This window comes from Bipolaris zeicola (assembly GCF_000523435.1).
Source record: "Bipolaris zeicola 26-R-13 unplaced genomic scaffold scaffold_393, whole genome shotgun sequence".
Classification (NCBI taxonomy): domain Eukaryota; kingdom Fungi; phylum Ascomycota; class Dothideomycetes; order Pleosporales; family Pleosporaceae; genus Bipolaris; species Bipolaris zeicola.
The window spans coordinates 1-13,366 of NW_006912442.1; the positions used below are offsets into that span (position 1 = coordinate 1).

The 13,366-nt window shown below is 46.7% G+C and overlaps 2 protein-coding genes across 2 annotated transcripts; one reads left to right on the plus strand and one right to left on the minus strand.

Annotated features, from left to right (window-relative positions):
* Nucleotides 1–797: 797 nt before the first annotated feature.
* On the minus strand, nucleotides 798–8,761 carry COCCADRAFT_9975 (uncharacterized protein; the record flags this gene model as incomplete). The annotated part of the gene is made up of 3 exons (XM_007720072.1): nucleotides 798–8,091; nucleotides 8,143–8,614; nucleotides 8,668–8,761. The coding sequence occupies 3 exons, from the start codon at nucleotides 8,759–8,761 to the stop codon at nucleotides 798–800; spliced, it is 7,860 nt and encodes a 2,619-aa protein (XP_007718262.1).
* A 2,013-nt stretch (nucleotides 8,762–10,774) lies between these two features.
* Nucleotides 10,775–12,427, plus strand: COCCADRAFT_31089 (uncharacterized protein; the record flags this gene model as incomplete). Its single annotated transcript, XM_007720073.1, has 4 exons — nucleotides 10,775–10,777; nucleotides 10,844–10,968; nucleotides 11,027–12,143; nucleotides 12,200–12,427. 4 exons carry the CDS (start codon nucleotides 10,775–10,777, stop codon nucleotides 12,425–12,427), a joined length of 1,473 nt encoding a protein of 490 aa, XP_007718263.1.
* Between the last annotated feature and the right edge of the window lie 939 nt (nucleotides 12,428–13,366).

Sequence of the window (13,366 nt, forward strand, 5' to 3'; positions counted from 1 at the left end):
TCAGCTTGCACGTCTTATATAGCCGTCGGGCTGACACAGGACGTAAAACAATAATAATAATAATAATAATAATAATATAGCCAGTATAGAGTAATTTAAGTTTTTATATATGAAGCTCGCAATGGTAAGAAAAAGCGGCTGGCTTAGTGATGTGGCTGGCTCGGTGATAGAATACGTTATAAATAGTAGTGTTTGTAACGATGTTACAACCTCACCAAGTATCGGACCAATCCCACAGCTGGATCGGAGGAAGTATCGGCCGCCCTTGCATCAGCTGTTCGTTCCTGGTCGGATCCGATTGTTAAGAGTATAGCTCGAGTGGAAGTAATATAAGACTTCTGGTGTCAAGCTTCTTGTTGGTTGATTTTTGCAGATAGAGCGGCAGGGTGCAAATGTAGGACAGTAACGTAGGCAAGTAGAACAACTCTCTGTATTGTACTTGTACTCAAAACTTTAAGTTGAACACACTAAGCCATAAGAGCTCAATGCCTAATGCTATATACTCGCGTAGTCCTAGTGTCCTAGTAGTCCTAGTAATAACGAGGGATCGTAGGACTACGGGGATCGGTAGGACTGGTCACGTGGTCCTAGTGAGTCCTAGTGCATGAAGTACGCCAAGGCTGGGTAGGATCTGTAGGACTCGTCACGTGATTCCTTTTCTTGGTGCATTCCCGCCTTCTCGTAGATTACTTGTTGTGTTGACAAAAGATAGTTTGCATCATTTTTGCTCGAGATGTTGACTTGTTACAAACTTCTTGACATTTGGAACAAGGAAACCAAAGAACAAACCAGCTGCGTTACTTCTCTAACGTCCTACTGTCTGCAGAAGGCTGCGTAGATAGTAAAGAACTAGAGACAACGATATTGGCAAGCTTCTTCATTGAGATGCTTGTGTCTAGGAGCTGGAGCATGCTGACATTGACACGGAATGCCTTCTTAAGCCAATTGCGTAGTTCGGCAGCGATAAGACTATCCACCCCATAATCAGCTACAGTACGATCTGGATCAACTGAAGACGCATCAATGAACAACATAGTGGACACAGTAGCCACGATCGCACTTGCAACAAGTGACTCTACTTCTTGTTGCTCAGATGGTCCCGCTTTGATAGCTTCGTTAAATTGTTTCTGAAGCTGCGTTAGGGCTGCGTCACCATCAGCTGAGGCATCTCGTCCTTCGCTGGTACGGCTTTGATACCGCTTTGCATCCTCAAAGGCCCTCATGATCAGTGAAACTCGTCCATCAGTGTACCATCGTGGCTCCACGCCTGCAGCTTCTGGACCAGCTTGCTGGCTCTTTCTTGCCATTTCTGCAGGATCAAGGCAGGTCAGAATGGGAATAGTAGTTATCGAATCGCTTACCACACCAAGGCGGCCCGACGGTTCTTTTTCGCAGATATCGTTGTTCAGAAACGCCAGTTCAAACAGGCGCAAAAAGTTGTACTCGGTGACACCAAGTACTTTATTGCGGGCCATACCTGCGAGAGTCGTCTGATTGGTACTGAGGTGGCCAACGTTCGTAATAAGACCGAAAGAAGCTGTTGACGCTGGGAGGCCTTTGGAACGACGGTAGCGGGCAAACGCATCTTGAAAGTTGTTTGCCGCTATGTAAGCTGGCTGGGTAGCGATTGCCACAACTGATGTGATGGAGGTTGTCATGACGAAGAAGTCAAGTGGAAGATCTTTCGTCACTTTGTGCAATACTTTTGTTCCCGCTACTTTAGCTGATAAGCCAGCTTGCCATTCTTCAATAGTGAATTTATCAAAAGAGAGATCCACGTAGGTAACAGCAGCATGAACAACTCCTTTCACTGTCCTCGTAAAGGAGGCCTTTTTGAAAGCCTCAGAGACTTGGTCGAGTTTACTGACATCGCAGGCAATCAGTTCAATTCTGATACCTTTGTCAGCCATATTGTGAATGAAGACCTTGGCCTCTGGGCTAGATGCTCCGCTTCGAGACAACAAGGTGAAATGTCGAGCTCCTCGCGCAGCCATCCATGCCACGATACTTCGGGCCAGACCACCGAGTCCGCCGGTGACTATGTATTCAGCTTCCGGTAAGAATTCTGCATGTGGAGCAGCTGGAACCATCCGCACCAGAGATTCAGGGTTGGTAAAAGTGACAACAAATTTCCCAATGTGTGATCCCTTTGACATGGAAAGAAGGGTTTGGTCCAGCTGCGATACGTCGGATTCCATAATGGATGGGATTGGGCCGATTTTGCCTTCACGGTAGAGCTTGTCCACATTTCGCATCAATTCACTAGCGATAGGCGTGGAAGTTGCCATGACAAGACCAAGGTCGAATGATGAAAATGTGGCACTTTTCTGGAAGAGTTCAAGACCAATAGATCCAGAATTCTGCACATCCACGCGACCTACGTCAATGTATCGTCCCAATGGCGCTAGCAACTTAACCGACTCATAGAGCAAGTCTCCAGTCGCTGTACCTAGAATGACATCAAAGCCATGACCATCAGTCGCTTGTCTGATTTTAGCAACGTCTCCAGCATGTCGTGAGGAGAAAATTCTATCTTTGGGGATAGCCATTTGCTCTACAAGATAGCGAACCTTGGAAGGGCTACCGGCGGTTGCGAAAACTTCGGCTCCCATTGACCTTGCTAAGTGGAGAGCGGCAAGACCGAGACCACCGGTGGCGGTCTGAATCAACACCTTTTCTCCAGGCTTGATCTGAGTAGCAAACATGAAGGCGTATATTGCTGTCATGTAGACGAGCGGCATAGAGGCAACTTTGACGAAGTCATCGCCACTACGCATGTGCTGGATGTATGCAGCGGGCGTTCGGAGATAATTGCCGAAATGACCTTTGCCCATGCCGTATACCCGATCACCGACAGAAAATCTTCCAGCTGCTTCGGGCCCAACCTGTTCAACTACGCCAGAGAATTCGGAAGAGAAGTTGTTCATGTCGAATTTTCCTGCAGAAATCGCGAGGTCTTTCCAGTTGAGACCAACAGCCGCAACCTTGACTTGCACAAAGTCGTCTGGCAAGGCTGTCCACATCTCCGTGTATGGCTTGAAATACAACGACGATAGAATTCCAGGTGTTTCAAAAGCAGCACGGACTGGGCCTTGGCTGTCGAACGGTAGCAGCTGAGTAGAGCTTGGTAGCATCTGAGCTAGCTCCGCTTGGGCTTGAAGATTGATATCTGGAACAACCCTGCTTACCCATAGCATACCGTCTCGATAAGTGAACTCTCGATCCTCAAATGCTTCGGTAGGTTCGATATGAAGTGTAGACTCAAGGTCGACAATCGACTTCTCCACGTGCGTGTTTGATTGATTTAGTGCGTCAGGATCTACGTCAATAGACAAGAACCTAGAAGCCGGGTTCTCAGTTCCGATGATACGTAACACTCCCGTGATGATTGCACCGTTTGGATGTTTTCCATCTAGCAACCCGGAGGTCGTAAGACAGACCATGGTATTGGAGGATTGAACCAGTGACTGGAAACGCGTCCAATGTTGATGGGTTGGGTCTTCAAGGCTGTTAGTCTCGTCGAACAGAACTATGGTACGTAAATCAACAGGAAGGGGAGAAGTCTCGTCCAGTGTTGTGGTTGTGAAAGGAATTCCGCGTGACGTGAGCTCGGATGTCACTCGTTGAAGCATCTCTCCCGCAACACCATGTACCAGAAGAAGACTCTTCGAAATGTGGGACCCTACTTGTGTCTTTGGGGCGATGACAAATTCCTCCTCGACTGCGGTAGACATGATAGTACATGCAGTAGCGTAAGGAACCGGATAATCATTGAGCAGGATGTCAATCCCAGAAAAGCCTGCTTTGACCAGCTCTTCTTTCCAGCGAGCTTCATCCATAAATGGACTTTCTGTTCGACCATCTTTTACACCACTCCAGTAGCCAGGGAGAGTCCCAAGCACAAGGCCATGGCCAATAACGGTGCGGAGGTTCTCGACAACAATTAACTTGCCGCCAGTCTTTAGCAACTTGCGGCAGTTCCTCAAAGTGTTGGCCATATCAGAAGTTGCGTGCAGACACTCGGACGCCACAACCAAATCGTACACGGCATTATACCCCTGCGATAAAGGATCCTGTTCAATGTCCAGGACGCCGAACTCCATGTCACTGTGGTCAAAGAACTGATCGCGGCTCGCAGCAAGAAACACACTAGACACATCCGTGAATGTATAATCCTTGTACCGTTTGATCTGGTTAGCGCCTCTTAAAGTACGCATAATGACACGGGTTGCGCCGCCAGTTCCCGCGCCAACTTCGAGAATCTTCATGCTAGGATTTGAATGCCCTAACAGGTCAAAAAGGCGAGTCAATTGGGGATAAGCTCCGGTCATGATGAAACCATCTTCATACATAGCAGACAGCAGACCATTCTCGAGAACTACATCGAGTCCAGTTTTCCGCTCATGCAGGATGTCGTCTATGTTCTGGAAAACATGCCATGCAATCTTGACATCAGAGCAGTCTGGAACCTGCTTGAGAAGTGTATGAAGTATGTTCATTCGGTCGGAAGACGTAAGTTGCTTTGCCTTTCTGGTCCACTGATTGTCGTCTGCGGCGCGTCGATGGATCCAAGAAATAAAGTTCTGGATATGTTCTGGAGAGTCATTCAGTCGGCAGTCGTCAGCAATCATGTCTTGAATTTCTGCTACCACCAAAGTGCCCATCCATTCGAGTATGTCGAACAGATGTATCTTGTCCAAGTTCTCGGTCGGAGGGGGCATCAAGATAGCAGCCTGTTGATTAGATAAATGACGGACGTCGGGCCTCCAGACCATTCTAGTCAAGGGAGCAGAGAAAGGTTTAGCAGATGCAGGATTTTCTCGAACAGATTCCGAGTAAGATATGCAACGCAGTCGTGGGATATCAAGTACAACTTCGCCGGCTTGATCGATCATCTGGACCCTAGCGTGTGCCCCACGGAGTCCTAGCCGTTCACCTGAGGCTATACCAACACCAGTATCTTGTGTGAAGCCGTGTCTAAGGTACAAATGGTCAATGTGCACAGGAACATATGCAGTGTAAGCTTCTTCCATCTGACCACCGTGGCTTCCAATCAAGGCAAGCTGGAAAAGAGCATCGAGAGAAGCAGGATGCAATGGATAGTATGACTGTTCTGAAAGCATATCTTTCGTCGTATCAAGAGCGACTGTTGCTGTAGCCAGGTGTATATCCGGATCGGCGTGGATGTTTGATAAACCTTGGAATGCCGGTCCGTATCCAAGACCGATATCTGCAAACTTGCGGTACCATTCAGGTGTGCTCACAACGCGAGCATCCATAGTTGTTGACATTGCTTGTGGTGGAGGCACATCTTCGACATGAACCCGGACTGACCCGGTGCAATGCTCAGTCCACGTTGAAAAGTCTGAAGAGACAGAAGTAACGGTGAAATTCATCCAGGATGGGCTCTTTGCTGATATACCATCCGGAACGTCAAGTGTGAATATGATCTCAACTCCTTTATCGTCGTCGGGAATGCGTAGGGCTGCTGAAATTTTGATGTTCCGTAGTGATGTGGTGACAAGAGGCAAGGAATTAGGCAACTCTTTGTAAGTACGCCACGAAGCTTCGACCGCCATAGCAATATATCCCGCCGCCGGAAAGACAACATCGGGCAGCAGCTTATGGTCAGCCAACCAGGGGACATCTTTTAGTCGAAGTATGTTCCTCCATTGCGGACGCAGCCTTGTATTTCCTGAAAGCTTAGCACCGAGCAAGTCATGACTAGCGGAATTCCTGTGACGGAACTCGTGACTGAAACGACTCTCATGATAAACGATAGGTCCATATGAATATTGGTATGGTGGCAGATCAACGGCTGTATGCCCATGGTATAGGATAAGGTCTTTGCCTTCAATCTTTTGGGTTGAGTTGATAGCCACGAGGTTGATGTCAACATTAGCAGAATACAACGAGCCGGCAAGTTGTAGCAAACATGTCTGACCATCCTGACCCCGCTTCAACGAAGCAAGATAAGGGGCGTTGGTCCCAGAGCTTTTGAGAATCTGTGCAACAGGACCTTTCAAAGCTGGATGTGGACCGATCTCGACCAAGATGTCGGGACAACCAGTACCGGCGGTCGTCATCTTCGTGATTGCACCAGCGAAGTCGACAGGCGACTCGAGATTGCTACGCCAATAAGACGCGTCGACAGTGAGCTTCGTCGTTTCTTTTCCTGGCCGAACGGACGAAATCCATGGCACACTTGCGTATTTGTGTCCTAGTGCGATGACTGAAGCAATTTTGGTATTTTCCAGAGCCGAAACAAGCGAGCTTTCATACCATTCTCCTAAAGGTTTCATGTGGTAGGAGTGATAGGCGTTTCCACCTGTTTTGAGAACCCGGTTGAAAACTTGATCGGCGGTCATCGTATCAGCGATTTCCTTGATCGCTGCGGCTGATCCAGATAAAGTGACACTTCCAGGAGAGTTGATTGCTGCGATCTGCACTCTGTCACCACACTGTGTCAGGTACTTCTCAACGTCCTCGCACCCTAAACCAACTGCCAACATTAATCCATCAGCTTGGTTCCTTGACACGGCTTGACCCCGCATATATGCTGAAATGATAGCCTCAGCAGCATCGATTCGTCCAGCCGCATAGCATGCAGCTATTTCTCCAGACGAGTGTCCTGCCACTACGGAAGGTTTAAGTGACCAAGATGATAGGAGGTCTACTATGCCAATTTGCAGCGCGGAGCAAACAGTCTGAGATATTTCTGGCATATCAATGCTTTCTGTGGAATGACCTCTCAGTATGTCCTCGATGCACCAATTAGGTGGGTCTGGCAATTCTCTCAAGACGCGATCTAGGAAACAGATCGCGTTCCCGAAGACATTGTACCTAAACAGCTCAGCGCCCATACTGTGCCACTGCGCACCCTGTCCAGTGAAGACAAAGCCGACCTTTGGGGGTTGCGGATTACTAGTCCATGTATTCTCGTTTATTTCGAGACCGACGGTCGGATTGGAACTGTCCACGATCCTAAAAGTTCGCTGACTGAATTTGCTTCTCCTGACGGCTAGCGTATAAGCAATATCAGCTAGGTCTTTTCCTTCAATCGTTTGCTTCAGTTTGTCTATGTTGAGTTGTAGAGACGTCTCGTTGTGCGCAGAGAATGGAAGAAGCACAGCGGAGGGAGGAGTGCCTCCACTTTCAAGCTTCTGCAGTACTGGCTGTCGTTCCAGCGGGTAATGCACTGGCCAAGATGACTTTGTGCTCGTCCCGTTCGAGTGCTCGAGAACAGTTCCATTGAGATATCTCAGTGGGGTATCCGGACGACGTTGATAATTTGGCAGAACGCAGTGAACATGGTCGATGATGCAATGACCGTTAGCGCCGCCATACCCAAAAGAATTGACGCTAGCACGGCGAAGTTGATCTTTCGGCCAGGGCGTAGGTTCAGTCAAAATCTTGATCTTCGCCGCCTGAAAGTCTATCTTTGGGTTGAGTTTATTGATACCGACACTTGGGGGGATCAAATTTGACTCGAGTGCTAATATCACTTTCATGATACCTGCCAACGCACTGCTGGACTCTGTGTGTCCGAGGTTTGTTTTGATAGATCCAGCAAGTAGAGGCGAGTCTTCCGTTCGATGGTGAGAGAAGACATTGCTGATAGCGGCGATTTCAACAGGGTCACCGACTGGGGTACCGGTACCGTGACATTCAAAATAGGTGGTATCGTCAAGATTTAGATTGCCGGCGTTTTCGTAAGCTTTCTTGATCACCGCTTCCTGTCCCTGCTGACTCGGATGCGTAATTCCACCAGTGCGTCCGTTGGCATTGATGGCAGTCCCTCTGATCAAGGCTCGTATGGGGTAATCGTCTGTAATCGCCGAAGATACCTTTTTAAGGTAAATCGCCGCAAATCCCTCACCACGGGCATATCCATCAACTGATTCATCAAAAGTGTGACATGTGGACGTTCGAGAGAGAACACCTAGCTTCGTCATCATCTGTTGCATAGCTGGATCCATGATCAGGTTTGAACCCGCTACAATCGCAGCGTCGCAGTCTCCATTTCTCAAGGCATTGACAGCGAGGTGAAGTGCATACATTGAGGAAGAGCACGCTGTGTCAATCGTTACACTGTACTAGTTAGATTTGATCAGGATATGTGGCTGTGAGCAGTATTCTTACCTTGGGCCTTGCAGATTCAAGATATAGTTGACACGATTGCTCAAGATGCTAGTGCTGGTGCCCGTACTAGCATATGGTCGTGGATGATCCGGGTCACGGAACTGGATGATACTGTGGTCGTTTGTGAAATTGCCCACATAGACACCTGTACGGGATCCCCAGAAACTGTCCCATGTTTCACCAGCGTTCTCAAAGGCCTCGAAAACCACCTCAAGGAGCTTGCGTTGGGACGGATCCATTGTTTCGACTTCTAACGGGGTCATGCCAAAAAATGTATGGTCAAATAACCTTGGGTCTTCCGCGAGCAAATGCCCTCCTTCATTGGCAATGCTCCCAGGACGATCAGCATTTGGATGGTAGAATCCGTCAAGTTCGAAACGATGGTCACCAAACTTCTTAAACCCGGTCCTTTTTTGGATGAGTAGATCCCAAAGTCCCGACGTGTCATTCACACCGCCGGGCCAGCGGCAACCTTTGATTGAATATGTTAGCCAGCATCACTACACATTAAAGTCTTCATCTCACCCATGCCCACTACAGCGATTGGTTCTGAATCTCGATGCCATGGCTTCGTGTTGACATCATTGTTTGAACAATGAGTGTTGTTGGTATCCAACATCGTATTGAGATGAGGGTTGAAGAAAAGTCAAAATTGATACAATATTGTGGACACGGTGTAGATAATTAAAGCAACCAGTACAATTGATGAACTTATTGTACTTTTACAATTCAGCTGTGATGGGTATTCTAGTTTATATACACAATCATCAAGCTCTATCTCCAACACTACTAACCTACTACTCGATTCAATTCATTCGACCGAAACTACCTAAAGAATTGAAGCAAGTAACTAGGAACATCCCCAAGATCGTCTCCAGGATTGGGTATGTCTGGAAGAGAATGTTTCCGATATCCGCATGGCAAGCATCTTGGGTGATGGGCATTCCCACATCGCTCGTTGGGTGTTCCACTCCGCCGTCGTATGACACTTGTGCGAAGTAGGGAATTAATGAATAAGGAGTGCAATGCCGAACCTGAATTCGGGCCTGTTAATTGACCTAGGTAAACAGTCTGGCCGATAGCTACATACACGAAATCAGGGTCCGTCCTACGTATGTATACATGATATACCCTGTAGTTTTGTTAATGTGGTCGGCTGACATAATCAGAGCTATGTCATATCTAGATGCATGGAGTCTTAATACTGTGCACAGCCTCTCTGCTCATCTAACAAGAGCTGTTTCTGTCTTGTAATTTTACAGAATAAGGAGTTTTAGGACATCCAAAGTCCATCCGGTTCTGCCTCCTTGCTGGCCCCATTAATCAAACTACAGGTTACATTGTTTATCTACTCGATCGAAAATCAGTATTTGATAAGGAATTAGTGTGCGATAGCATGCCACTTGGAACAATAAGTCATCTGCATCGGGCTTAGGATGTATGACCGCGAAGGCCTAGACGACGAAATTCCGATAAGGCTATGGGGCTTCTTCGGTTGTGGAGATATCTAGGGCTAACCACAACATGGCTATTCTTCGGCTTTTCTTATCAGTAAATAGGCATTACGTGGATGCCTCCGAAGATCTTCCGGGACACATATGGACACCCTCACAGGGGTAAGAAATGTAGTAGAAGGTGTCTTTACGGAAAACTATTAATCATTCTACATAGCTCCTAAAATTAGCGGTAGTTCACACCACCATGCATCAACAGCCCTAACTTTAAATACATTTATTGGTTATCCGTTTCCCCGTTGTACATAAACTTTCGGCACTTCCACACGGAGGTACGTGTTCCCAGACAGAGGGAGGTACGTGCATACGGGTAGGGTACGTGCTTCCGGGCAGGGTATATACTCGTGTGCATGGGTGCGCACTTCTACCACGTGCATATATGGTTCGATATGTACTTACACATGCAAAATTCATATGGTCCGATACGCATCTTTAGCTACGATACTTGAGCCTAGTAGGTCGTACGAACGAAAACAACGGTTTCAATTGTAGGGCGGGTACAAGATCACAGCTATACACAAGCAAGCTGAGGACAGTTTTCTCATACTATATCAATTGACCTAAGATTCTAGTAACAGCCTCGGATCATGAATTAGTGTTATTCCAATCCTTCCGAAACCGGGCCGACTAGAAAAATATTCCGGCTTATATTGTGTACATGGTGAAAGTGATTCACTACCGAATTTGCATGGGGGAGGAGTCAGTGAATGTGATCGCTGATTCAGTAGTACACTCAACAACTCCTGAAGACCTAGTACAATATGACAGATTTTATGCTCCACTCCACTTATGTCTAACCCATGGCTGTACGCGGACCGAATAATGAATGAGTGCTAGGTTCAATTGCCTCCAATCTCATAGCGCTTCAAGCTCATATCGTGTTAACTAAGCTTTTATCTCTCTGCTTCGCTGTAACGTACATCCTTTTTTTCGTGTAGAGAACCGCCTCAAACTCTTTGTAGAGCTCGTTATTCCATTCCCTAAGAAATAAATAGACAGACAAACGATACATATCTACACTCAAACCCCCCTTGAATTACAACCTACTGCAGCAACTAAACTTCCGTCCTATGCAACCTACCTCTCCCTCAAAGCTCTCAGAACGAATTCTAGGTGAAATGGTAAGTGTGTAGTAACCATCTGTAAAGCATACTAAGTAAACGACCTCTGACATGTTATATGAATAGACGGAACTTACTGAGAAAGATGTCGGCCAACAACCACATCTATCGCAAGACGACGAAGAGCATCTAATCGATTTTGACGGACCAAAAGATGGTTTACACCCACATAACTGGCCATTCAAGAGAAAGTTAGTGCTCCCTAGTATATCCACTCTTGCACAAGCTAATCTTGTCTCATCTGAGTAGACTACTCATCGGAGTCGCTGTTAGTTTTTTTACTTTGACAGCTGCCTTTGGAAGCAGCATATTTTCACCAGCCATTATTCCAGTCGCAAAACAATTCGAAGTTTCTACAACTGTCAGCACGCTTGGCGTCTCCCTTTACGTTCTTGGCTTCGCTACAGGACCCATACTTTGGGCACCATGGTCCGAGATCTCTGGCCGCCAACAGCCCCTTCTTGCAGCCTCGTTGGCGTTTTCTGTCTTTAACCTCGGTGTTGGTGTCGTCAAGAATTTACCCATGGTGTTAATATGTCGGTTCTGGGCAGGATTTTTTGGTGCATGCCCTCTTGCTGTAGGCGGTGCCGTCATGACAGACATGTTTGACCACCGTACCCGTGGAGCTGCAGTCACCGTGTTTTCGATCGCCGTCTTCTCCGGACCCATGTTTGCACCGTCAATCGGTGGATTTATCGTTATGTCCAGTCTCGGCTGGGCCTGGACGAGCTACCTTGTCGCAATCATGGGCCTGGTTTCATTTCTATTACTTCTTGTTACTTTTCAGGAGACGTATGCGCCTAGCATTCTTGTGCATAAAGCTAAGAGTCTTAGGCAACTTACAAAGAACTGGAGTTTACACGCAAAGCAGGAAGAACTGGACACTGCCCCCCAGGAACTTCTTGAGAAAAACTTTACCCGTCCTCTTCGTATGCTATTTACAGAGCCTATCGTATTCCTGGTGTCACTCTACATGGCATTCATATATGGCCTTCTTTATCTATTTCTCACGGCCTACCCTATCGTTTTCCAGCAGATTCATGGGATGAATCCTGGAGTTGGAGGTATTCCATTCCTCGGTATTATCTTTGGAGAAGTCCTTGCGGGAACTCTTATTCTGCTCAATCAGCCAAGATACCTGAAAAAGCTTATTGCTAATCATGGCATTCCTGTGCCGGAGTGGAGACTACCGGAAACTATCGCCGGCGGCATCATCTTTGCCTGTGGCTTATTCGTCTTTGGCTGGACTGGATACAAGCGCAGTATTCATTGGATCGCGCCATCTATATCTGGGGTTTTTTCTGGTTTTGGCATATTATCAATATTTCTACAATCTCTCAACTACCTCGTGGACGTATATCTCATGGTAAGTCCTCTATCTAACTCTTTCAACTTGTTATATAACTAACATCGTTTGTATAGTATGCTGCATCCGCTATGGCAGCTAGTACTATTTTACGGTCGCTATTTGCTGCTGCTTTCCCTCTATTTGCGCCTTACTTATTCAGGGACTTAGGTGTTCAATGGGCTTCCACTCTGCTTGGCTGTGTCGCCGCTTTGCTTATTCCTGTTCCTGTCTGGTTCTTTCTATGTGGTCCTACAATTCGTAAGAGGAGCGCATTTACTCCTCAAATTCCAAGTAGCAGTTAGTCATTTTGTATCACACTCGATTAGTGAGGAACAGAGTTTTACTTATACTAATAAATTCCAATCCCGTTGTGAAAATCTTGAACGAAGTAGAGACACAATTTACAATAGTCGCGTACTTGATGTTGAACAGCTCCCATCAATATCAAGAAAATATGCAATGTATGGAGAATCCAGCATAGCTTTAAAGCTACGGGTTTCTACTATAGAAGCTTATCGTTGACAATCACCTTCCGCAGATGTTATTGTAGTATGTAGAACTATATTACCTCATTACGAGCGTTAATGCTAGTACAGGTGAACAATATCATACCTGGAGTCTATTGTGTGATCCTTTTCCATTTCGCTACGTATATACCTATGTTAGTGACCTACTCAAAATCATAGACGTTCAGACAAGACCTCGGGGTTTAGACAAGAAAGCAAAGTGACGCGTTGTCGTTCAAGGAGCCTTGAAGTGGTATGATTTCTGAGTATAGCCATTTATAGTGCATGACACAGACCTCGCATGATCGGAGCGAGGGGTTTGTTGAGCACTCTAATCGTCCAGTTTGCCGTAACCATACATTTACTTGATGGCTTGTTGCTTGTGGGAACATCAAAGGCAGTCATGACACCATATCTGTGTCTAATTCTGTACACCCGACGGGTGTTCCAGCCTAGAAAGCGACCCCGAATCAGGCCCGACCGGATATCTCTTTTTTCATCAAGCCCCATGTATATCTCTTCGAGATGGCGTTTGACGTTGTTTCTGCCTTCCTACATGCTCAGTATAAATTTAAGCCATGGAATAGTTTACACTACGACGTAAAACTCTCAAAAAAGTCTAAAGAAGACGAGGCAGCCGCACANAGAGACTACCTATTAGAAAACACTACTTCTATAGTAATCTACTCAGACGCCTCTAAAACAAAAGACAACAAAGAGATAGGAGTAGGTATA